This window comes from Parasteatoda tepidariorum, chromosome 1 (genome assembly GCF_982258835.1).
Source record: "Parasteatoda tepidariorum strain Cologne lab strain chromosome 1, Ptep-v5.0, whole genome shotgun sequence".
Lineage (NCBI taxonomy): Eukaryota > Metazoa > Arthropoda > Arachnida > Araneae > Theridiidae > Parasteatoda > Parasteatoda tepidariorum.
Window position 1 is genome coordinate 53,762,381 of NC_141755.1, and position 27,314 is coordinate 53,789,694.

The following is a 27,314-nucleotide window of genomic DNA, read 5'->3' on the forward strand; positions in this document are numbered from 1 at the left end:
ATACCTTTAAAATTAAAGATTTTCTAGTTCTAACTACTGATTACAGAATATTTTGTAAGTTGTTTAGTTTTTTCCCCTCTAGTTAAATTTGATGTTTTTTCTCTTAGAGAACAATTTGAAAAACTGATTTGTGGTTATTTTTAATCAAGTTATGAAATAATTAGTTAGGTCACTTAAAACAGCACATTTTTCTTCACTTTTTGTTTTTAAGTGCCTTCTCAAATAGATTGCTTTAGTTTTGAGAAAATTAAAATTATTTTGCTTTACACCTTTTCAGAGTGTACAGTCTTTGGGTAAAGAATTCATGTATAACATACATAACAATTAACCACGTAGAATAGAAATTATACTTTTGCTTATAAATTGAAGATTTTCAGCAAGAAGTTACAATATATGTTATAAATTTTTTTCAGTGGAAGCTGTCAAATTTCTCACTTGTGGAACAACAATTTAATGCTTCTTTACGACAAAAGGTCTACTATTAATGGAAAATTTAATTATTTTTGCCAGCTTGGTATTTTATCACTAAGATCAACTTAAGACAGGTGATCAACACATAGATATGGTAGACTTAATAGATTTTACTGTATTGGAAACAAATAATGTATTTCTAATATAATTATTTAAAAAAAATTATGTAGTAATCTCTTATTGTGCATATAATTAAAGTGAATCCAGTATTATGATAATAAATTTAGCCAATAGAATTATAAAGTTTTGACTGGTTTAGAGAACCTATAGTAAATGCTCACCCTTAAGTGAAAGTTCAAAGCTCTAAAATACCAGTAAAAAGCTGAAAAATCTAGAAACAGATTCATATTTAGTATACACTAAGAAATGCTATAAACGAATGGGAAAAAAAAGCTGGCAGCTCGTTTCTATTGATCTATTTGTTAAGGTATCAGTAAATTGGTGTTCAGTCATCTTTGTATAATAGGTTCCCTAGATTGTTTCCTATAAAGCAACTTAAAAGAATGTTTACACCTACAGTGCAAAAGTTTATCAGCTTGAAGATAGTGAATATATCTATTTTAAATTCAAGTAGAATAAATCGTCCTGTAACTTAGAACGTATGTTTGCTCGCCCTTTCCAGAGAAGTGCTTTGAGGGAATCGGTGTAGTATTTTTAATGTTTTTTTTAATTTTTTGTTATGCAGAATAAAATGTGTAACTTCTAGCTTGTGTTTGCTAACACTTTACTCAGTAATATCAATGATGAGTGCTTCTAGGATACCAGTAAAAAATACAAACCAGGGGTGATGGTATTGGAATTCCGGATTTTTCGTATTATTTTTCCGAGTCTTAAGAACTAGAATCAGGGATATTATTGCAGAATTAAATCAAGATCAAAGGTTCGCAGATTTCCGCGAATCTAAAACTTAAAATAATCAGACGAAATTTTTAAACCTGCTAAATCCCATTAACCAGATATTTACATACGTGTGATTCTTCCTCCAATTTGATTCTTTTGGTAGGGCAGATTTTCGTCATTTTGAATATTTGAAACTGCGGCGGAATCTGCTTATATCAGGATTCATATTTGATTTTTATTATCAAACATCGATTTTCGTATTTACCTGATTTAAAAGTTGTGCGTGGCAATTCATATTCACACGATTTAAAAAAATCGTACATAACGATTCCTATTCACGCAATTTAAAAATCTAATGACGTGTTTTCTATTTACACGTTTTCAAAACCAAATACAGCGATTCGTATCCACACGAGTTTAACACCGATTTTCGTTTAAAAAACGAAATTGGTTAATTTCGTTACGAGATTTAAAATCGGCACAATGCGATTCGTATTCATGCTATCTAAAAATAATGCCTCGTTATTCGTATTTACGCAATTTAAAAATCCAATATCGCTATTTGTATTCTCGTGTTTTTAAAAATTCGATATCGCGATTTTAAAATCTGACAACGCGATTCTTGTAAAAATTATTATTTTTTTCTTGAATTAGTTACTTGAAGATGTGATATTCTTCATTAGTAGGTAATTTAAGTAAAATTTCGAAAATTTATGTTAAATATAAAACGTGTGGTTTATAAATTAATATTTTGATATCGATTTTTTGCACATAAAATTTTTAGTGTTTTTCCCTTTGTGTCACAATTACCCTTGACAAGCATTTTATCATCCTGTATGGCAGAAATCTAATTTTATATAAAGAAAATTTTGAATCAAAAGTATATATTTTTTCAAATTCTCTCTAGTAGATACAAGTATCGTAATTTTGCGAAGATACGCCTGTCTGGGATAGATTCCTCATCTACAAAATTAGACTAAAATGGAAAAGTATCAAAAAAGCTGCATCGGGTGCGCTGCACAAAATTTTACTATATGAGTGATCGTGAACTTAATGCATCTATTTTTAAAAACCAGTTTAAACAAAATAGTAAAAATTATTAATGTAATTATTAAATGTATGATATATAAATTAATGCAATTTCAGTTTAAATCAGAGATAATGAATTTAATATCTTTCATAGTAACTTTTCAAAATTGTACCATGTAACGCATAACTCTTGCAAATGTTAAAAACCAATAAATGCTTATTTAAAATATCTCAGTTATACGTATCCCAGAAGATAAAATATGGGGATAGTGAAATTTTGAAGAATCAATTCAACAAAATAGAGGTTCCAACTTTAAGGCGAAATATGAGAAAAAAAAGTCAGTTATATCGTTCTATTAGGTATATCAAAATTTAAGGTTCATAAATCACTTTGCAATGACTCCTAGCAAAATTATGACATCTTATTTATCAAAAAATTTCTATCAAATGTAAAACAGATTTGGTGTGCTATTTAAAATTAAATGTCATATTTTTATCATAGTAATAATTACAAGAGAGATGCATTATCTCAATTTTTCTTAATTTTAACTTTTTTCCCTCTCCCAAAAAATTGTTGGATGTTGTTAAAAGAAAAAAAATCAGCTAAGTCATTTCATTTTAAAAAAATTTACAGAGGTATCACCCAATTTTAATTTTAAATCATGCAGTTGTAGTGTATTTGAAAAAATATATCCACTTAATTTAGAAATAATTGCATTACTATTACCTTTTTCGTTGTCATAAAATTAAAAGATGTTTAAATTTTGAAAATCAAGTAGAAAATTTCAAGCTGTTAAGAAATATCGTTTGTGTTACTAATATGTCTGTTTTACTATTAAGTAAAAGAAGTATGAGTAAAAGAGTTATTAATACTAATTTAGTAATTTCCAGATTTGATACTTGGTTTTCCAATTTTTTTTAAGAAAGAAAATATATAGTGTAATGAAAAGAATTAAGGTGAGTCTTTAAACATGGTGGCAATTATCTACCTATTTTAAAATATAGGTGACAGAAATATTTTGATAAATAAAGGGTTAATGTAGATTATACCAAAAACAGTAGTTAAAAAAGAAAATATTTTCTTGATCTTGCAAATATTTTCCTGATTTTTATCAGTAAAGAGTGCAAGTAACTATTTAAACCTGCTTCCACTAAATTATATTAGATGAAGTCCTTAGTAAATGTTAGTGCATTATGTTTACCTCGGTTTCTAAGTCATAGTTTCATGCACAGTGTATAGTACTTAAAAAAATTTTAAGGGTGTTTTTGGAAGCTCATTCGCAGAGCAAGGGCAGTCACAGCACTTTTCGTTTAACAGAGCTTTGAAACTTGGGAAATATTAGAAAGCCATAGCTTATTGGAGAAACATTTTAAAGCAAATTCTATTTCACCACCATAGGTAATTTAAAGAATAGAAAAAGTGAGTTGAGGCTCATCTAGAGTGAGCCATGACGTTTAAAAAACTGATAAGAAATTTTCAATATAACAAAATGAACACAATGTGGGGATGGTCTCTTTCACTAATTTGATTGTACAATTTCGAATTTTTTTTTCCAGCAATTGAAACTTCATGGCTTACTCTAGGTTTACCTGGATTCACTTTCTCTATACTTTAAATTAGTTATGGAAGTAAAACAGAATTTGTGATGAAAAGTTTCTCTAACGGTATAGCATCCTCTTATGTGCCTTACTCTTGAGGCATAAATGATTATCATTTCATGTCATCTATACCTTGCCGTAAAGATTTATTGGGGCTTCAAGAAAGGCCAAATAATTTTAAAATGTTAAAATTATTAAACTTTTTTTAAAAATTGCCAATTCGGCAAGTGTTTTCCAGCTAGATGGAAATTATCAAAATCAATGACTAATTCTCAATTTCGCAATTTTTTATGAGTCCAGATAATACAACTTAAAAGTAACTTTTTAAGTATTAAAAAATTAGGTCACAAACATTTTTCACAAAACTGTGGCTTTTCTTCATATTGATAATTTTTTTGCTATTTTCAATGTTAACCGGAAAGAAGTTATTAAAAGATAAGTTAAACTTGACCTAATAGTAATGAATAACTATTACAAACTTACAGAAGTAGTGAAAATAGCACATTATTCGCCAAAAGCGTTTTTTCATGTAAAGACAGAACCTTTAAAAAAAATCTTCTTCCTTCCTAAAATTTTCTAATTCCTGCATAAAATTCTCTTCCATAACTCCTTAATAAAATTTTGCACCATCTTCATAATCATCATAGAGGGGGCACTGGATAGAGACAAACATAACTTAACCTAACAGCTATGAATAACTGTTACTAGCTCACAACAACTTTAAAAATAGCATATAAATAAAGAGCAGCTTGTCTTTAAATCCAACTATGAACCTGTCGATGTCCAAATTATTTTACAACTCTCAATATATGACTATGCACATAGTGGATTTAAGGCACATAATTGGAAGTTTCTAATTTTGAATTAAATAAAGAGAAAAGGAAGAACATAAAACCTCTCACAGTTAGCCTTATATGAGAATACAGCAACTAAAAAACCTAATTTTGCAGTAAAAATGAGTAGGATTCTGAAATCAAAAGTGATATAGAATTTTTTTTTTTCTAACTGTATTTTGTTTAAAATTTCTAAATTATATACTGGAACACAAAAATGTGAGTGAGCATCCTTCCTATGTTTTTTAGTGTTTTGTAACAAATATACTGCACACTTTTCAATCAGTTTTAAAAGAATAAATAAATTTTACAATAAGTAAAAAAAAAATTATTGAAAAAAAGGGTATTTTATCAACAAAAAAAAAAGTGTTTTAATAATACATAAAAGGTTTGATCTGTCTAGTCCAGGGGTTGCCAAACTTTTTTGATCATTGACCCCTACATAATTTTTCAAAATCTCCATCGACCCTCATAAAAGTAATTTTCTGTTAATTAAATTAAAACTCTATTAGATACTGTGTTTGTACATTTATTTTATGATTTTGAACATTTATTAAAGTAATAGTACATAGTGTAACAATAGTTTTATGAAAAATATATTAATGTTGAAATATAAATACCTTAATATTTATGAAATAATAAGTAATTATAAGTAAGTAGAAATAATAAGTAAAGTAACTACGGATTTATTGCTTCTTAATGACATAGGTGTGCCTGGTGTTTTTTTTTCCTGCAAGGTTCGTTATATTGGGTTCAAAATTGGTCAATTTTAATCTTAAATCCCCTCGAAACTCCACATTTAATTTATTTCTGTTCTTAGTTAAGATTGAATTTTCGTGACTGAAACCGGCTTCAACCATATAGGAACTTGGAAATGGTATCATAAATGGATGAGCTATTTCGTAAAGTCTTACATATTTTTGTATTATATTTTTTATTTATCCAAAATTTGCTTATTGTTAAATTTTTAAAAAGCGTCTTTGCTTCAAATCCCCATAATAATTCAGCAAGCTCATCTTGCAGGTTGATGTCCACATTTTCAATTTGAGCAGAAAATGGCACAATAATCCAATCAGGGATGTCAATGTTTTCCAAATCAACAAAACACAGTTTAAAATCGTTGCTAAGTTTCTGAAGATTACCTGTATATATTTCCAAGTCTTCTTCTTTTATTTCTAATTGTCACATATCTGAAAAATACTGATAATCCTTCGACCAATCGACCCCGAGGCTCAGATCGACCACTGTTTATGTTAAATAGACCCCTGGGGGTCTATATAGACCACTTTGGCGACCTCTGGTCTAGTCTGTCAAATAATCTATGGTCTCAAAATTGATTTTTAGGTGATTAATATATTCGTAAAGGCACCTAGCTTGCTTATTGATCTCAAAGTGCTTACTTCTAGTAGTATTTTCTAGTTTTATAAAGCCTGCAGTTATAAAACTTCCTGTAAGAGAATATGATCAAATTTATGACAATTTACTGCATATCGTTTGGTATGTGTACATAATAGCATCAGAAGTACTTATTTTTAAGAATATACTTAATTTAAATTATTTTCAAGTCATTATTGCTCTTTTAGCCCTAACCTTATTAATCAGCTAGTTTCAAATAAAGTGGATAGAGGTTTTTAATGAAAACAATTCTTCACTAATTATTAAAACAAGATTCTTATAACAAACATACATACATTTTATTACCATAACTTTTATACAGTGATAAATCCAAAACCGAAAAACATTTTAATGAATGCAACTGAAAAAAACTTAATTTCATAAATGAAGAGCTTATTTTACAGCCAAAATAAATGTATTTTCTGGTAGACCGTACTAAGTTTAACACGTTTGAGTCCACCACATTGCAAAAACTCAAAACAATGTAAAAAAAAAAAAAATCCATTACATTGAAAAAATTATTCCACAACATATAAAATAGCTCTATTGACAGGTTTTTATACATATATGATTTCAAATGCAGAAGTTTGTTACTACAGCTAAAGATCACAAGACATTATAATTACTACAAATAGGATCAAAATATGCACAAAAATTTCTCTACATACACTTGATTGCTTTCACAGCTATTAGAGTAAAATTGCACCAAAAAATAAAATCTCACTAATTAAATTTACTAACACGGAAAAAAATGTTTTGTTTAAGGTAAAAATTACTTCTAGACAACGGTGCATTTTTCAATATGATAAGAAAATTTTTAGGAGGAATAGTTTAATACAAAAAAAAAATTCATTAATTTACTACAAAATGATATTATTACATAAAAATAAATTTGAGAAAAAAAAAAATTAAAAATGGGATTAGTTAAAAAGAACACGTAGATTAAGAAAACAAATTTGTTTGAATGAACTTTATGAAAGATACTTTTAAATTTGTGTTTTAGCAAATCACACATTTAGATAATATGCATATTTTATAGTTTAATAAAGTGGTACATTGGCACATAAAAAAATCAAGAACATAACAATTCCAAAATCAATGGCACAGCAATTGGTTCCTTTTAAAAGTGTCTTAAACAATATGTTTATTCAGTATCACTATACTTAGTTGAAGCAATAAAATTGTATAAGTTTTTAAAGTTAACAAAATGCTTTTCAATAAATTAATTAGATTAAAGCTCAAGAAAATATATTTAACAAATATTAAAATCCATACACTTTTGTTCTTGCAAGCAAAGGTGCACCAATTGAAATAGCAAACAAAGCATTATCGAAATGCACTATTTACTGTGAGTTCATATTTTTGTTTAAGAATTGGACTCCAGGAATGAGAGCGACTGCGATAACTTCTGGAGCTGGAAATGGAAGCGGGGGAGTGTTTCGTAGGATGTAGAGGGGAGGAAGATCTGGAAAAAGAGTGATAAGACCAAGAACTAGTACTGCTAGGTGTGGGTGGTGAGGGCCGTCGATATGGAACCGGTCTCTTTCGAGCGCTAAAATTGAAGATGATAATTAGTAAGCATGTACCAAAATAAGAATTAATTATACTTTCTAAGTTTTTATTTAATATTTACCCTTTGAATATATCAAGTTATAAAAGGATATCAAACTCATTATCTTCTAACTTGTATAAGTAATACCAACAGCCAACAGTTTAGATATTTTACAAATTTCAATTTATTAATGATCATAGTAGACTGATTGTGGAGGGTTGTTCCAATATTAAATAAGCGTCTTTTTTATTCATTTATTTTTGATAATAAGAAGGGTCAGATATTCTTTTTTACTTAAAATATAAATATCATTATATAGAATTTTTCATAAACTTAGTTTTTGTAAGAAGAGATTTTTTTGAGAAAGAAAAAACTTTATCTAAACCTTTGTCATATCAAAAATTTTTTCAAAAACTTATTCCAAACAATGTTTGTTCGATTTTAGGATAACCAAAACTGTAGGAGTTTATTAATTGTACGGAAGTCGGCCTTATGTTTAGTTAGAACAGTTTGAATAAAGTTTATATGCCACACGTATGCATTTTGCCCCAAATATATTGCTCAGTTTTATCTTTTGACAGAGTTTTCTTGGAAATATACTTATTAAGAAATTACATTAACTTTCATTGCATAATAATTTTAAAGCCTTTAAAACAAAACTTTAACTTGTTTTATGTGCTTTTAAATATCGCAGAAACTGTTTTAAAAAAACTATAATTTATTTAGAAAGGAGAGAAATAAAAAAAAACTACAATTTACACCACTTTTGGACCTTTTCTAATTACAGAATTAAGACTACCAACTTATTTTTAATGCATTTACTAGAAAATCAAATTACTTTGGCATGTAAAGCTGCATATTTGAAAATCATAATTAAAAAAAAAAACTAAACTCAGCGGCGCGACAGCTCTAGAGGGCCAAGGCCTACTGTGCCCATCTCAGTTTTCTTGACCTTGGGCTCTGGGGTGCAGGAGCAGATGTTCCGGTCAGGTGGTCAGCCGAATGCAGAACCCCCAGTGTTTAGTTCCCAAGCATGCTTGGTACTCATTTATCGACCCACTGAAGGGATGAAAGGCTGAGTCAACCTCGCCCGGCCTGAGAATCGAACCAGGGACCTGTGGCACGACAGTGCTACCGATCAGCCACCGGGCGTCGAAATCATAATTAGAAAAGAAAAATTCGGTACAAATTTATGTAGAAACAAAAATTATGCTGATAAATGCGATAATTGATTCTTATTTAGTTGGAATAGTCAAATAAAATTCACCGTTAAAGTAAAATATGTAAAGCAAATCTTTCATTAGTATTAATAATTTTAAAAAATTATATAATGCTATTATACTACCGGGCACTAGTGTACCCTACCAGAGGAAATAATTATAGGCCTAATAGGGGGCCTTATAGGTTACTATGTATGTATATATAATAGTGTGTTGAATAGCGTTAAAATGAGGAAATTCAAAGTCAATATTCAGTATTATGTACTACATGGCCCTATATCTCACCTTAATATTGACCCATTATATTCAAACTGGACCAAGTATTATATTACTGGGTACTACAATAAAAATAAGTTTTTGTTTCTCATATATGAGTTAAAAGATGTCAAAAAGAATCATCAGTCAATTACAATCAGCTGTAAAAAATGACACTAAGATATTGGATCAAAATGAGTTTCTCCAATAGCATAACAAAGATAACAGATTTTTTATTTTATTTTATTGATTAGTCACAAAGAACTTCACATTGCCATTGTTCTTTCAGGGAACCAGATAAACATTTATATTATGTAACTATTGAAAAAAATATGTCACATAACAAAATTGTAATAAAATTAATGTTTTATAGAAACAAACAATTTTTTAAATTGGAATTACTCTTGGGTTATATGGTATTGCCATCTTTTTAATGACTATAAGCTTGTAAAATTTTTATAGTTTCAGTGATGTTCTTTGCTTTATATTCCGCATTACAAAAGTATAAATTTTTATAGTTTAAGGAAAAGTGTGTTGTTATTTGCTGTCGACCAGTTCGATCCAGAATTGCTAGGATTTATTAAATTCTAATCATAAAGAAAATAATTTTCTACCGTAGAATTTAAGAAGTAGAGTGGTAAAATAAATAATTAAAATTTATATGTGCACTATAATTGGAATTAATGCAAAGTTTTTAATAATGTGGCATATAAAAAATTTACTAATGATAGTATTTTAGTAAAATAAAAAAGCTTTTCTATTTATTTATAAAGCAATTTTGTATAATAACATAATATTAAAAATTTACTTAACCAATTTTATATCACAATTCAGGAGGTTACATATACCCACAGGTAAGCATAATTTAAAATCTTTCATAATAATTTAGGTAATGAACAGTAAAGTGGTCTTAGTGCTATCTCTAAACAATCGAGTTTTTATCACAACTGCTATCACATCAGAGTTTATTTTCTTTTTCTCCACTTAATTATTATACATCACCAACCCAAGAATATTCAATGTATAACTAATATATATATTTTTTAATGAAGAAGTTTCTTAAGATAATTTTGCTACAATTGGTTTTGTTCTAATTCTTTCGAGTTTATTATTTATTTATTTTTTAGATTAACATTAGGTTTGATACCTGTTCATAATTATACAATTTTCAATTTCAGTAAGAGGAATTATAATAGAAGTTTTTTTTAATTTGAAAGGCATTAATATTTTTTTATTTTTGTGATGAATTATAAAGAAAACTTTTCTTTATTTAACATAATCCTAAACCTAATCAGACTTTCAAACACTTAAACTAAAAATAAAACAGAGGATTTTTAGGAAAATTTAACTGTCATATTTATTGATAATAGTAAAAAAAATGATAATTAAAAAAGTACTATTAAATGTAATTATCATAAAAAAAATTTCCAGTCCTAAATTTACTATTACAAAAATTAAGTGAAAGCACTAGCGTAATTTTCAAAAACAAAAGCTTGTTTTTTCTAAGCAATTTTATTTAGCATGCAATAAATTAAAACATGGATTTGTTTTTATATTATACTTCATGTTTTGAACTATATTTAAAATGATTGATATTATGCTCAATGTATTAAAAAAGAATGTGTTTAACTCTTTTATTGTTTCATAACCGCTTCATTTCTAATATGATTTACTTAAAAACTTAACAGCATGTACAGAACTGAGTTTCAAGATAATTCTAAAAATTATTTTTTACTAAAATGGAAGCACATAAATTAATGAAGTTGTAGAAATATCGTCATATAGCAAATCATATCAGCAACTGTAGATATTTTTTCACATCAAATACATTTTTAAATGGATAAAAATATCAAAAGTAAAGAAATTTGTTTCTCTATTTTCATTTAAAGATAGGGCTGCATTTCCCCATTTTCTTTTGAAATTAAACAATCGAAAATAAATACTAATTGACAAAATACGATGTAGCAAAGTACAGAACAAAAAGAAAAAAAGGAATCCCTTAAATAACTTTTGATCTATTGATCAAATTTTTCATGCACTATGACTCAATCTCAACAATGGGTGGCCCTAACCTTAAATATGAAAATTAATTAGTGCAAACAATATTTTAAATTTCAAACTCAGTGACAAAAATATACATACTTTCTCTGAATAAACATACCTTTTTTTTACTAGTTTGGATTCCTGACCCTCAATATATAGGGGATAATCGCATTGTAGAATATATTGTCTCACAAGTTTCGTCAGGAGAGCATTTTATAATTGTGTGCATAACATCTTCAATTCGCTTAGAAAGTTCTCAAAATATATAAATAGTGAAATTAACATTATAAGGAGCCTAAATTTTCAACCGCTTTCCAGACATTGGGACCATATTTTCTAGGTTGTGGCTATCCCTATATTTTGAGGTTAGAGAAATCCAAGTATGTCGGGAAAAAAATGGCGTGTTTATTCAAAGAAAGTACATTTTTGTATCTGATTTTGTAACTTAAAATATCACCCACACTAATTAATTAGTATATTTCAGGTTACCCATTTAAACCATTATGATTAAACCCTAGTATGTGAAGATGCGATCACTAGATTAAAATTTATCCATGGTGTTTTTTCTTCCCCAAACACTTTACTTTTTCTCCAGAAATATTTAACACTAAATTACTTAGTTACAATGAATGCAGGCATAAGGGATCTTTCCAAAATTTATTCTTATCGCTTGTAGATCTCAATACCTTAACCCTCCAGGCATTGAGCTTCAGGGTGAAATTGTTGGGGAAATTTGTCTGCTCTGTATTACTTGCCCACTGAATAACATGGAAGCTGGTTTTTCAATGCAGGAAAGCTTGCGGCTCAGAAAAAGCCAGGACTGACGCTCAAAGGGTTAATCCAAATATATATATATATATATATATATATATATATATATATATATGTGTGTGTGTGTGTGTGTGTGTGTGTTCCAAGACTCCTTAAAAATAAGGTCATGGGAAATATCAAGCAAAAAAATTTCCATTAATGATATTTTTCGAATTAGTTTTGAAAATAAAGGGAAAAAATGAATTTCATAAACAATGAATAATTTTGTTTTAGCATTTTGTCAATGTCGACGATTTTTATTAATTAATTAAATCTTGTACGTGTTCTATCAAATTCAAAAAGCATGTGTTTTGTTTTTGTAGAAATCTACTGAGTCTCATTTCATTAAATAATTAATAGCCACTTTATAAACTAGTTTTATGTTATACCAAAACCACTAAAACAAATTCATTGAAAGTGTCTTACAGGTGACATGATTGTTTGACTGTGTAAGGACTGTTGGTAACATATCGACTTTTCTAATAATTTTAAAAACTTAAAATCATTTTTAAACTTGCATGGTTATTTTTTAAAATTACATTAGCAGGTCCGGTTAAAATTATAGAAATGTAACAAATAATATATCCTTGAAATAAATATCATGCAATAACTAAATAACAAAAATAAGTAATTGGGGAAAAATGAACAAAAGATCCACCTTTTTGACTGCTATCCTTCCAAATGAACATGCATGAAAATAATAAAAGTAATGGAATACTATTAGTTAAAATGATAAAAGCAAATTATATTAATAACTTTGATATCTAAATATCTACAATAAAAAGCTAACTAAGTACAATGAAATAAAATGCAAAACAACTAAGGCAAAAATTATAGATCAAAATAAAGCTGCAAATAAAAGGATTAAATTTGATACATGTATTTCTTTATGGTATATAGAGCAATATGAAGAGCAAAAAACTATGCTATTTAAAAATTTTATTTGAATCAAGATAATAACAAAGTAGAAAACTAATGAATAATCACTATATGCTCAAAAACTTATTTTTGAGTTTCAAAGATTATAATGAAGTTGTTTTTGGTATCCACAAAAACGATTTTCAGTGTAATAGTAAATTTGATTGGAATGCGTAGGGCCTAAACCATGTTAACTCAGTAGGTATAATTGAAGCCAATGTTTTCCATAGAATATTTTTAAAAATCTAATTGAAAATATAGAGGAAATTTATAAATAGCAAAAAGAGGGATTTTTTCCTTTTTTAAGTCTAGTATTTCTGTAACAAAAGCTAAAACGTTTTGAAAAATGAAAATTTATATTTCATCCCTGACATATATAGAAAATACAGTTCGTTATTGAAGTGAATTGGCTTTATATTTTATTTTACAAATTGCACAGTAACAACCTTAGGATTCACAAGAAAATAAAAATAGAAATCTGCACTTAGAAAACATGAATGATCACGAAATTGATAAAACATTACAGACCTGTCACATATGTAATAAGTATCAGTTATTTTGTTTGCTAAAGGTTTAGTTATTTTCCTTATACAGCCTTCCATTCACCAGTAAAAAAATTACTATGCAAAAAACTAAGGCTTGTATTCAGAAACTTTTCTTAAGTTTAAGCTCATGCTTGTACTTAGAATAGCATGAATGCTTGCTAAACGGTTGCCACACGTATTCAGATGTAAGTAAGAGATCTTTATTTTAAGCAAAAGGTGTAGTGATGAATATTGTCTGCCTTGATATACCAAATACAATTGATTGTAAAAACTGTACAAAATTATTAATAAATAATTATACTTTTTTCGAAGCGAAAAGATACCTTTTTTAAGCTGAAAAATCATTGAAAGCTTTGCAAAGCCAATATACTACCATAAACTTTAAATTTTCAAATGTTGCAGAAGTTCACTAGAATTTATTTTCTATACATTAACAATTCTTTTAAGTTACATCACTCTGCCAAAAATAAACAAAAGGAAATAAAAGAATACATTTTAATACATTTCTATTGCTCAAATGATTCATTAGACACTAACACTGAGTCAAATTTTCTAGCTTTGCTTGAATTACATATTTCTTTAAATTTTAGCAAGAAAAATTCAACATTAAAAAAACTTTCATTTTTCAAATCGATAAATATTTATCATATAAAATTACAGATGTGTATTATTACAGATGCTATGGACAAAGCAAAAATGAAAGATAAACAAAAGGCTTAACTGATTAGAGTGTGAATTACAAACTCTAGTAGATTAAAATGTGTAGAATCTCAAATACTTACACTTTTAACTGGCTAAAACTATGTCTAACCAATCTTAGTTAATTAAATCCTGGAATTACTGTATATAAGTAGATAGAGCATTATATTTTAATGTAATACATAAATAACCCATGCCTGGTATGGTGGTCACAAGTTATGTATGATATTACAATTCACTAAATAGTTTTTTTTTTAAGGTTTAGAACCATTGCCAGGATAATAATGTAAATAGGCTTTGCGTTTTAATTGACTAGAATTGCTCGTTCTCAACTTTAAATGGTTAACTCTAGATTTATCATTCATTTTTCCATTCTTCGTAACATTCACATCCTCTATTTCATATTAATCTAGTTTTAATTTTCATAGAAAATAAGATTTAACAGAATACAAAGTTGTCATAAAAATAAATATAAAGTATTGTAAAAAAAAAAAAATCCTGGTTAGATTTGTTTTGGAAATATATGGGCTCAAAGAAATATTTAAAAACTTAAATAACATACGATTAATTATGGCAAATAGCATAAGAAAATAAACAGGGTGGCCACAGAACAGAAAAAATATTTTTTTCTTTAAGTCTGTGGCAATCCTTGTTGAATAAATTAAAGTTGCTTAGCCAAATGTTAAATCTTAAAGTCCTTAATATGTTTATTGAACGAATAAAAGGAAAAAAAGAGCATCTTAATAAAAAAATTATTGTTTTGTTGATCCACTTGGATCAAAAATTATGCAAAAATGATTTAAAAAAATCACGATCAAGAATCATCATGAATGAGTTTTAAATACTCATGCATAGTTTTAAATGCATACAGTTTACCAAATACAATACTTACACAAATTGTACTTAAGAAAGAATCTGAACAAAATATAAAACAAAAATACAAATGAGAATGTAAACTATGATTTCTGTATTTTAAGTTCTGTACAATAAAATTACTGCAAACTAAGAACGAGAAATTTAAATGAATATCGAATTTGTTTAGTTATTTATTTGTTGATACTTTCATTTACTTTAATATTTTTTTTGTTTAAGTTATTAACCATTTGAAAATTTCTAAAAATACAGTGTACATCCTTTTATGATTAATCTCTTAATCTTAAATGTTGATGACCGGCAATATAATGATTGACTTGAAACGTTCTAACTATTTACATCCACTTTATAGTAATGATGATAAAAAAAGATATTTCTCCTGCCTTTTAAATTTTATACATTTTTTAGGGTAGTGTTTTGTTTCAATAGAAATAGAATTGGTATTGCACAAGTTGAGAAAACTCACACGAAATTGTTAAAAAACCAGTTGATCCAAACTCAGCCAAGTAGAAGCTGAGAAGTATAGTTTTTAAATACAGTAACTTCTTCTCTAAATTATTTAAAGAAGGAAAACTGCTTCACTGCTTTCGAAAATTCACCTAAATAGCTCAACAGATAAAAGGCAATGTTTAGTATAATAATTGCGACAGCCTGTAAAATTTATTTTCGAAGACGAAAAATAAACAAGTTTTAAAAAGTTATCATAGAGATAAGGAAATGGAATTAAAACTTTCAAGACTATATATATTTATACATATATAATAAAACACTTTATGAACACCTGCAAATTTTATAGTATTTACACCAACCCTTAATTCATATCTATTTTTCTTCGCTGCTGATGATGATTAAATTAAAATATTATTTCTGCCTTATCCTCTCCTTCATTTCTTTCTCCTGTACACTTTTGAAATTGAAAATTCTTCTTTTTAATGCAGTTTAGGTAGCAAATATCTGGCTTTAAGGTAGGCCACACACTGAGGAGGCAAGTGATAAGAAAGAGGTATAAAGATGGCAAATTCTTATACTTCAAGGATGCACAGATGTGATGTGTGCATGCTAATGCAATAGTATGGGAATGCATTCCTTGTATGTCTCTTACTTACCTCCTCATTGTGTGGCCGGCCAAACTTCACTAAGTCAACATCAAGAGAACATGCACTGGAGAAATACTTTGTCGATTTATTTACGTTCCGCCTTACAGGATTGAGATATAGAAAAGTGGTGATTAATGTGGGATGGTATGCCTGTTTGGCCTATCCTACTCATAGTTTCTGACTAATATTGCAGGCTACTTGTCAATATTTGTCAGAAACTATGAGCAAATTCGCAATTGGGTGCTTGTTTGGTATTGAAGTAATTTAAAATATTCAACTTAAAGGTGGTGCACTGAAGTGCTTCAATTTTTTAAATTTTGTGCTTAAAAATATAATGAAACGAGAATACAAATAATTAAAATAAAATAATGACATGCAATAACTGTTTTAGGAAAATATAAATCATAAGTGCTTAAAACAAAACAAAAAGGTGATAACTAATACCTGTTTACGGTGTGCAATGTGCATGAACTGAATCGTGAAGCTTAACTGAAATGAAACAAACATGTCAGTATGGCAAAAAATATATATGAATGCTTAACACAACATAAAAAAGATAAGGATTGTGATAAATAAAAACAAACAATGTTGATAAATAAAAAAGAACAATAATAATAGTTTAACAAGAGACTGCAAAACAATCAGAACCGTAAAATGTTTTATCATAAATATTTTAGAAATTTTTATAAAAACTTGGTTCACTTTTTCTTGTGACCGGTATTTGATTTTCTAAAAATTTATAGCTTAGGAAGTAAGCAGCATGTAATAAATGCAAGAATATTTTATGAAAAGTTTAAATTTTAGTAGCCATTTTAATTTGCATTACTTTACAAAATAATTTTTCCTATTCATTTCAACTTTATCGAATATATTGAACACTTTTCAACAAATTCCATTATATAAATCAGAAAAAGATGAATTTTTTTATGGTGTGATGTTCCATAACGTAACAAAATTCATTTAAAATCTGGAAATATTAGCACATCATAAAATAAAATTATAATTTTCCTATCTAACTTAATAACTCATTATATTATTTATTAACTGGTTAGTAGCCAAGTTTTGATATCGTTAACAAAACACATAATATCTATATGTGTACAGATATACTTATAAAATTAAACTTAGATTGATAATTCCTAACATTATTAGAGATAAGATTTTTAGAAAGAGTTTTGGTAAGATACTTTGAAAATAGTAAAACATAAAAGTTAATGCCACAACAAAATTACATAATACCTGATGTATAAAAACATTCCAAAAAATTTGCTTGTAATCAGTACATTGCAAGATTAAATCTTTTATTGCATAATGAATTAAAGCAATCTCCAGTTAAACTAATTTAAAATAATAATAATAAAAATTTAATAAGGAATTGTGGGGGAAAAGTGTACATGCAGGTGTTAAATAAAATAAAATCCAGAGAACAAACTGTAGCACTCTCAAAGATTAGAAAGGAAAAAAGAGGAAAGTGTAATAGAACTTCTAGAAGACCACCACCACATCCTCAACCAATAAATGGAAGAATTCTGTCTCACTGCAGAAATTTAGCTTCTCATTCCAACAAAATAGGAATAAATATATTTTAAATTCTACAAAAATCAATGCAGAATTTTTTGACACCTTATACTTAAAATTCTTGACTTATGTAGCAATATTATTTCCTCAGAAAATTATAATTTAACGTTTTTAATAACTGATAAAATTTTAATAATTAAAATTAAAATAATTACTTTTCAAAATTAAAAATATTTTTTTCAAAGAGAAACAAAAATTTTGAAATCTTTTTAAAAAGGGAGATTGCATATGACCAATTTTTCATTTTTAATGCTAACTGCATGCTAAATTATGAATTTGAAGCATAAAAATTTCAGAGAATTGTTAATAAAATTTGATGTTTTTTTTATTTTCCTTTCATATGATATAAATGTCTAAAGTCTTTTAATGTGTATATGAATTACTTAGTCTTAAGATGTCATTTTGAAGTTACTCAATTAAAAAGTATGCATTGAATTAAAATAATAAAACTTTGAACCAGAATTTTCAGGGAGATAGAATCAAAATAAAATTGGTCATGTGGCATGCATTATCTTTAAGAGTAGTGCTATGAGCTATGTTGGATTTTATGTTGAAATTTTGTTTTTTCCATTTTTTTAAAGAAATTTTTTGTGATAGGGCATTATTTTATAGCAGAATATCTTTTGAAAAAATGGGACTTAGAGGCTCTATGCTAAATTTCTGCAGCTTGAAAAGGGAGGAGCCAGTGGGCTAAATGGAAGAAATACTTTTCTTCAGTACAGGCGATAAACTCTACTCCAGAGACTGCTGCTACTGGTGCTAACTGAAGAATGTCGGCTGAAAGGCGACCTAGATAAGGACTGAGAGGAAGAAGAGCGAGAACTTGAACGTCTTCGTTTACGAGGAAAACTCACTGATCGAGCCCTAGAGAAGTTATCCCCATGTTAGTTGTTAAAACTTTAGATCAATAAGTGATACATACTTGTAAAGAGAAGTAGTTAGTCTTTTTAAATGATTTGAGAGAAAACATTAAAAACATCAGATTATCAATATATTAGAATTAAAATTTCATTAAATTGATTATAATGGTGAAAAAGTTTCAAGTAAGAAAATAAAATAATATTTTTATTAATTGCTAAAGAAATATGTTTTAAACTTTGCCAATGTATTTAGTGCATGACTCATATTAGAAGTAAGTGCATAAAGACATTTGCATCTATACACTTACCTCTCACGTCATACATTTGTTTCCACTATTCAATCAAAAATACATGGGATTAGGTAAAAACAATCAATATTAAGCAAAATAAATTGTTTTCAGATGCTAGTATTCAAAACGCAAGTTAAGAACTATTAAATACTATCTGATACCTGGTGATACGACGTTTATCCAAAAAACTCGGAGAGCCGCGGCGTCGAGGAATGGACGGACTCCGAGCTATGGATCGTGAACGGGAACGAGATGAATAGGAGCGGGAACGAGACCTATATCAAACAAAAAGTTTTAAAATTTGTACAATTTCTAATAACTTACATATTTTAATGTTCACATGATAAAAATAGTATCAGAGTAATCAAGATCATAGAGCAGAAAAAGTACATAAAAGAACAAAATAAAAAATTAATTAAACTTAATTTAATAAAAAAATTAATTAAACTTATAGCTTTATAATACAAAATATTACCTACATACAATAATATTATAAAGTTATTCAAAAAGATGGTCCTAATTTAATAATTTTGTATTTAACTGAGAATGGAGTATGTCTGGATGCATAATCTAGTGTGAAAGCACCATAACTAAAGATTTCTCTACCCGTAAACTAGATCAAAAGTATTACAAACAGAAAATGCCCGGCCATAGTCTATAAAGAATAATAGCAGGTGGTAAAAACGCAAGTATTTTCTTTGGAAGAGGGAACTCTATTAATTCTTTTTCTAGAAGAGGGTCACATTGAATCTTTTAATGAAGTATACAATGGACATGAGCAATTTACATTCTAATAAAAAATTTTTTTAAAGCGTCTGAAATAAAGATTAAACTTAAGAGTTTCAACTCGTCCTGCATGATTTTTATGTAGCTGTCAGCCGTAAATGCTATTTCCCAACCAATATAATATTTACTATGCTAATGCGAACCAAAGGGGTGGTAAAAGCTTTTCAATTGAATCCCTCTTTTTAAATAACCCTATATATTGAATAATCCCACTCTTTTTAATAAGTCAAATATTTGTGTGATGTATAGAATAACAACATATAAGAATGTACAGCACAGAACCCGTTATCCGGAATTCAGAAAACCGGAAAACCAAAAAACCGGAATGAAATTCGATAAATTTTCCCCCCATTTAAAAAAAAAAAAAAAAAATTTTCCTCATAAGATTTTAGAATTTTTCTATCTTTTTTGAAAGATGTTTACCTTACCATCATTTTGGAAATAATCATTAGTGTATTACTTCATCGTTTTTTCCTCTTTTTAAGATTATTTCCAAATTTTTTTTTTTTTTAGTTGGGTTTAACAATAAAAAAACGGCTTTTTGTAGCGATTCAGAAAACCGGAAAAATCAGTTATCCGGAATAGCGATGGTCCCGATCGTTCCGGATAATCGGTTCCCTACTGTAATATGATGTTAAGTAATGTAAAATAACTTTTAAGTTATTTAGAAACTGCAAGTTGCATCTTTATAGCAAACAATTTTAAAGATAAGTCATAATTATTTTTTGTTTGAATATAAAATAAATCTAAAATAAAATGCAATAATCCCTTTATAACTTTTTAACATTAATATGAATTTTTTAATATTAGTAGCGTCTTTTACTTAAATTTTAATAAATGATAAATAATATTTGGTGATATTCTACCGTCAGAATTTTAATATATGCTTTAAATATGTGATTTTCTGAGTAAAAAATACTAAATATATTACAGGATCTAGTCTGAGAATTACATAGAGGGAGATTAATAATTTTGCAAAATTTTATTGAAGTTTCATTCATTATATAATTATTATAAAAATTTATACAATATGTAATCTCAAGAAAATCAGTGATGTAAGGATAAAAATAATAGTAGAGTGGAAATATGCAGTCTAGGTATGCAAGAAATCAAATAATCCTATACTGATTTCTGAAGAAGATTGACCTCCTAATTTTTTAAAATTTTAATTTGTTAAATAACTTTGTATGGAAATATATGTGCAATGAAATATTTTAAAAATAGATTAAAAAATAAAAATTTTAACTCAGGGAAAAAACTAACACTTGAAAATGATATATTACACACATACAAACTTTCCAAAAAGGCTTGAAGTTTAAATTTGTTATGACAATACAAAAGTGCCTAGTGGCCAACATGAAACAAGAATTTTTTTTGATGCAGATTTCATGAAAAAAATAGATTTAAATTTATAGACAGTGAATACCAAGGAAACTAATTTATATAAGCAAGAAATAATATAATCAAGAAAATAATATACTTAATGACCAAGCAAATTTACTCACTGTATACTTAATTTTACAATTTTGAACAGTATGAGAAATCAAATTGTAACACATTTTTGAATAACATATAAGTTTTATTTTAAAAAAATTAATAACAAAAACTAAATACTTTGAACTAGTTAAAAAAGAAAAAAAAAATTCTGAATTTTTGATGAGATAGATGTTTTTAACTGATTACTTTAAAAGAGAAGGACATGTTTTAAAATTTTTTTTATGTTTCATTCTCACTGCATTATTTAAAAATATTACTCGACTAAATTCCCAAGCTAACAATAAGCCAAGTAACATAAGTTTGAGAGGAACTTATTTAATTTAAGGAAATTTTTTAAAATTATTTATATAAAAACCAGTAGAATCCTTAATTAAAGTAGAGACTGGGAAAATATGACAAAATCTAAAATAATTATTATACAGAGTTGGCAGCTATGCAGACATGAATCTGATTCATTCTGTATCCTCCTACACAATTAATATATATTGGGTTTAATGTGTGTCACCTTTATTTCACTTAAAAACATTTAAGTCAGTTATACAATAGGGACACATATATTAATAAAACAGAGCATTTATGTTTTAAGTTATTTTATATCCGTGGCTGAACAGTCGACCCAATTTTGGGTTTACGATAACTAATGTTCAACTGCGTAGCCTTGTAATTTTGAACCAATCCAGAAAACAAGGAAAATTCTGGATCAGTACCTCCAGAGGTATTGATTTGTTATGGAAACATGGAGGACTTAGCAACTCGACAGATTTAACGTGCATCAGTCACCATTTAATACACAAGGAGTTTTCGGCTGGCGGGGATCGAACCCATGAACTCTTGGACATGGGCCCAGTGCCCTACCAACCAGGATATCTCAGCCTTATATTTTAAGTTAGTAATTAGTCACCGCTTTATGATAATTAATGTAGAACAAAACTGAATGTAGGGTTTAATGGCACAAGGTCTGGAAAGAACATGCAGCACCAAGAAAATTGGACAATTAAGGCAATTTTGACATTTTAAGTAAATTTGTGAGGCCAAAACACTGGCCAAAAACAGAAAATATAAATTATGAAGCAAATTAAATATGCTTATTAATAAAATAATAAATCAATAAATAGAAAATTATAACACAAAATGAGGATCATAAAAAAGTAAGAATTTTCGAGAGCTTTCAAGACTAAAATATCTTCACTACATTTTCTAAATAATGTCTGCTTAAACTATCATAAAATATTTTTTTGTAACTAAATTAGTCAATAAGTTCCCATTCAATATTGCTTACTTTATTTTAGTATTCTGAAAAACTTATCTAAATTTAAATGAGTTTTTTAACGAAATTATTGCAGTGGAAAGTATGCACAATTTTATATGATTCCTCATATTTCTGTTGAATGTCACTTATTTCTTCTTGAGGTATCATTTTCTTTTAAACAAATAAATGAAAAAAGAAAAAAATTCAAATTGTATATAACTGATTGAAAATTCGTACTTTTGATTTTTTCGTTTAACTTGCGATTTAATACAAAAAAATCTATTTGATGTAATTATTACTTGGAAAAATATAAATTTTTTATTTTCCATCTCATTGTTTATGCTCATATTATGCTTATGCTCATTATGCTATGTTTTAACTCAATAATTAAAGTATATAAAATAGATCATATTGAACAGTTTATAAGTTAGTGCTTTGGATATAGATTTTTAATTAGGCTATAATAATAATAAAATTTATATAATAGCAATTTCTACTGAACAAAATAATAAAGTGTTACGAAATACCATACTTAAGTTCATACTTAGAAGTTAACAAATGGATATTCATAAATTTAAGCAAAATTTAAAAACAGTTTTTAAAACAATTTACTTACTTTTACCTGAAAAAATAACAAAAATACAAGACTATAAAAGGCTAAGTAAAATTAATTGAACAAAAAACATGGTGCAATATGAAAACTTATGCAATATTGCATAAAAAATACTAAGTAAACATAAGAAGGTGAAATGATTTGCATGCTTTAACTTTTAAAATATAAATTAAACTTTGAAAACATAAACACAAACCTTGAACAAATTGATACACTTCCACTTCTACTATAACTTGCAGAACAACTTCTGCTGTGACTCCTACTGCGACTATCTCGATGACTCCGGCTTCTACTATGACTGCGACTTTTGCTGTAGCTTTTACTCCTGCTTTTGCTGTAACTTTTACTGCGACTTTTGCTGTAGCTTCTGCTTCGACTTCTACTAGATCTGACACTATGACTTCTGCTGCGACTGTGTGAAATGCTTCGACTTCTGGAATTCCTAATTTTTCGAGAACTATCTTTCTTGCTATGACTCGAACTACTCTTTATGTGAGGACTACTTTTTGAAGCATTTTCACTTTTTTTAGATGCATTTTCATTTTCAAATACTGTTGGCCTTTCAGAATCTCTTGAATTATTTACTTCTTTTGTTGGTGAAGTTGAATACTTTTTGGCAATTGGACCTTCATCGAAATCTTTATTTGGTGAAGTTTTACTTGGCTGAACTCCATTCGAAACCGTCACCCATTTACCTTTGTTTCGACTGATGTTTTCTTCAGGCAATTCAGTAGCAACAGTGCTGCTTTGTTCTTTTGGTTTATTTGAAGGAGAACTACTCATCTTTCTAGAAGAATTTGGCCTGTCTGCTTTAGGACTTTCTTGATCACTAACAATAACTTTGTGGGTAGTTATTTCTATTGTCTGAGTCTCAACTTGTGGACTGCGACTACGTTTCTGAATCTTAGAATCTGCGTCTTTTACAATACGAGTTGGAATTTCATAGTTTGAGTCTCTGCGACTATGTTGTAAGTTAGTTTTAGATGAACTGACTTGAGTAGTGTCATTGGAATTTGAAGCATAATTTTTGCTTTGAGGCTGTCGAGATTCATTTGATGAGTGAGTTTTGTCTAACTTTGAATCGGAATACTTTCTCCTTTCATGAGATGGACTTCTACTAGAACTTCTACTGCACTCATCTGCTTCTTCTCTAAATCGTTTCTTTTTCTTTACATGTCTCTTAGCATCATCAGAATCTGGACTTTGAGATCTATTGCTATCAACAATCTCTCGCTTAGATTTGCTCTTAATAGTACGGGGATAACTTGGACTCTTTGTTCTTGTATCTGTTTCTAACTTTTTCTTTCCTGAATAACCTGACTCTCCATTCGATTGCTGCTGAAATCTTTTGGATTCTTTATCTTTACTATATTTGCTATCAGATACAGGAGACTGACTTTTTTGCTTACGATTATGTTTCCTGATGCTTTGTTCTGGTGAAGAGTTCCTTCCTGACTTCTGAGATTTTTTATATTTTTCTTTTCGAGGAGGTGATGGAGAGGGTGAGGCCGATTTTTGACTTCTCTTTTTAACAGGCTCATTATTTGGTACATAATCTGGTGATTGTAAAATATGCTTTTTATGTTTATAAACAGGAGGAGATTGTGGAGGAGTGGCATGAATTTGCTTTCTATATTTAGATGAGCCAGATCTAAAAAATCAAATCATTCAATGTTTATATATAATGCAGCAGTGTAATTGATCACAATGTCAAGCACATGATATAAGAATTTTAAGAAGTGCATTTTAACAGGCATTGGTTTAAAAAAAAAGTAATAAAATTGTTGGCACCATTGGCAATTTTGAGTTTCACTGGTATCAGCAACCCTGTTCCCCGCTCACTTAACTCTTCTTTAAGCTCTCCTGCTCATTGCTTTCATTATTTAACTTTGATTTGATAACTATTGTTTTATGGTTAATTGTAACTATATTGTGGAATATTATTATTCATTCAGAATCATTTAATGAACTATTTTTGTTATTGTTATTTTTGTTTACAATAAAAACTGTTATTGTTTAGGAGCTATTTCCTTGAGTTATTGATTATTTCCTATGGATAATAACTTATCAAGGTAGGTTGGACCCTCCAAAAATATTAAATAAACTTTTCCAAAATTATTACATAAAATAAATAAAAAAAAATTTAAATTTCGCATTAGTTTTAATTAAATGCTGCAGTAAATTAAAAAGTTTTAAAAAAAGACTCAGAAATATTTTTTTTAAATATTCACAGTTGAAATATTCATTGAAATTAATGGCAAGTCTATAAAAAAAATTAAAATAGCTAAAATATTTTATTTGAGACAGAAGATTAAATAAGGATAGTAGTTAAATCATGAAAAAATAAAGCCCTCTCAATAGTTGGTTCATTTTTAAAACTTTATTTTAGAGAAATTAAACTCTAACCTTGCACTTTTTTTAGAGACATCAGATTCAGGAGAATATGATTTAGTAGCAGGCTTAGAAGTCCCATTGCGCTTAGGAGAAGGAGAGTCATATTTGCTTTGTTTCTTTTTGCTTGAACTGGATTTTTTGGTGTATTCTACACTTTCCTCCTGATAATTATCTTTCCTTTTTTTCGGAAGAGCATCCCTAAAAAATTATAAGACAAACATTAATTTACATTGCTAGATAATATATAAGTGAGGAACTTAAGGAATGCTAAGCAAACATATTTTTTTCTCAAACTGTATGTTTTAGGGAATTGAAATTGATATAAAAGTAAATATTTATTAAACTCTTAATTTAGGGTTTATCAAAATCAAAACACAAGATTCCAGAAAAGGAGAAAGTGTAATACTAATTTGTCAAAAATAAAAGTAGCAATACCAGAGTGTTTAGGTACACTTACAAAATGTTACGCTGTAATAACCACCCACTGCTTTGGCCATTTCTTTGTTTATGGGGTATAATAAGAAGTACAGGCACGTCTCACTAATTGTTATGTAACAATCCAAAAACCAATCTCGAAATTTACCATAAGATTGCATTAATTATTTAATAAGAGCAAACATAGCACCAACCACACCAAGAGTTTTTTTCACACCCAATTTTTTGTTCAAAATTTAAAACACTGTTCTTAGTGAAAATGCATGTGTCCTCAATTATTTGGCACACTTTGATACAAAGATCACATAAAAGTATATTATGATATTTATCAATAATTTTGGAGAAAGTTAATTACACGAGATATCCTGAATCAATGCTCATCACTTTTGAAATGTACATCCACATTTAAACTCTTTACCCCATTGTAGACAGTAACAAACACAGGAGTAGGTGTGGTATGAACTGCATTCGAACTCAATTTTAATCTCCTTTCAATGTTGAACTTTTTAAATAAAAGTGTTTAATAACCACACGGAACTCATTTCTTTCCATTTTTCTTGAAATTAGTTTTATAAAATCGGCTAGGACAATAAAACTAAACATAGATTAAGTTTAAACTTTATCAGTCTTGTAAAGAATAATGCTTACTGGAAACAAATATTTTTTAATATGAGCACTATCTTTATTAACACTTAAGGTCTTATAGAAAAGTCTGAATGCTTTCGGGTCCAAACTTCAAAATTTGTGAGCTTTATAAGCTTACATTGAAACCAATTTAAATGAGAAAAGAATTCTCAAAATACTTAGCACAAATTTATTTAAATAGAGCTAAGGAAAAAAAAAAGATCATTAGAAAGTTCTTGACACCTTTATTCAATAGAAGATAAACCTCAGAGAAGCTTACATATATATATATATATATAAGTTCAAAATGTAGAGAAAACATGGAAAAAATTACAGAATAATGAAAAAAGAAAATTATTAAATTTTTTTGTGAAATCCTGAAAAAAGATATAATATAGATATTATATCTTTTTCTTTCGGATTTTTCTTTCCCGAATATTTTTTAAAAATAATTTTCCTCTTCTCTTTTTCATTATTCTGTAATTTTTTCCATGTTTTCTCTACATTTTGAACTTATTTTATGGGTTCGATATACTTGCAGCTTATGCACAGTAAATAAAACTTATTTATTTTCTTAATTTTCTCCTTGTCCTTTTTGTATTCATTTATTGTGCTACATACATAGATATATATGAAATCATAAAGAATTTAATTAACATGTCCTTTAATTAAAACTTTTAACTCTGTAGTTTTGATGTAAATAAGAAGAAAAAAAAACGATTCAGGGAAGAAAAAAAAACTAATTTAAATTTTAATTTTTAAAATGTCTCCGTTAATGAAAATACAAAAAATTAAATGCTTCATGTAAA

The 27,314-nt window shown here is 27.8% G+C and overlaps 1 protein-coding gene across 19 annotated transcripts in view; it reads right to left on the bottom strand.

Annotated features, from left to right (window-relative positions):
• Positions 1-6,441: 6,441 nt before the first annotated feature.
• Positions 6,442-27,314, bottom strand: part of LOC107455963 (uncharacterized) — an 88,999-nt gene continuing 68,126 nt past the window's right edge. For 6 of the 19 annotated variants that reach the window (XM_016073699.4, XM_016073697.4, XM_016073696.4 and 3 more), the window contains 4 exons: positions 25,459-25,644; positions 23,249-24,703; positions 19,069-19,182; positions 6,442-7,719 (listed from right to left, as the gene is read on the bottom strand). In XM_016073699.4, coding sequence (XP_015929185.2) covers positions 7,494-7,719; positions 19,069-19,182; positions 23,249-24,703; positions 25,459-25,644 — 1,981 coding nt within the window. In that variant the 3' untranslated portion in view covers positions 6,442-7,493. Of the gene's footprint in view, positions 7,720-12,705; positions 12,722-15,101; positions 15,125-16,623; positions 16,669-18,464; positions 18,622-18,925; positions 18,951-19,068; positions 19,183-23,248; positions 24,704-25,458; positions 25,645-27,314 lie in introns of those variants that run through there. The other 13 variants (XM_071179802.2, XM_071179800.2, XM_016073703.4 and 10 more) reach the window with 10 other exon arrangements.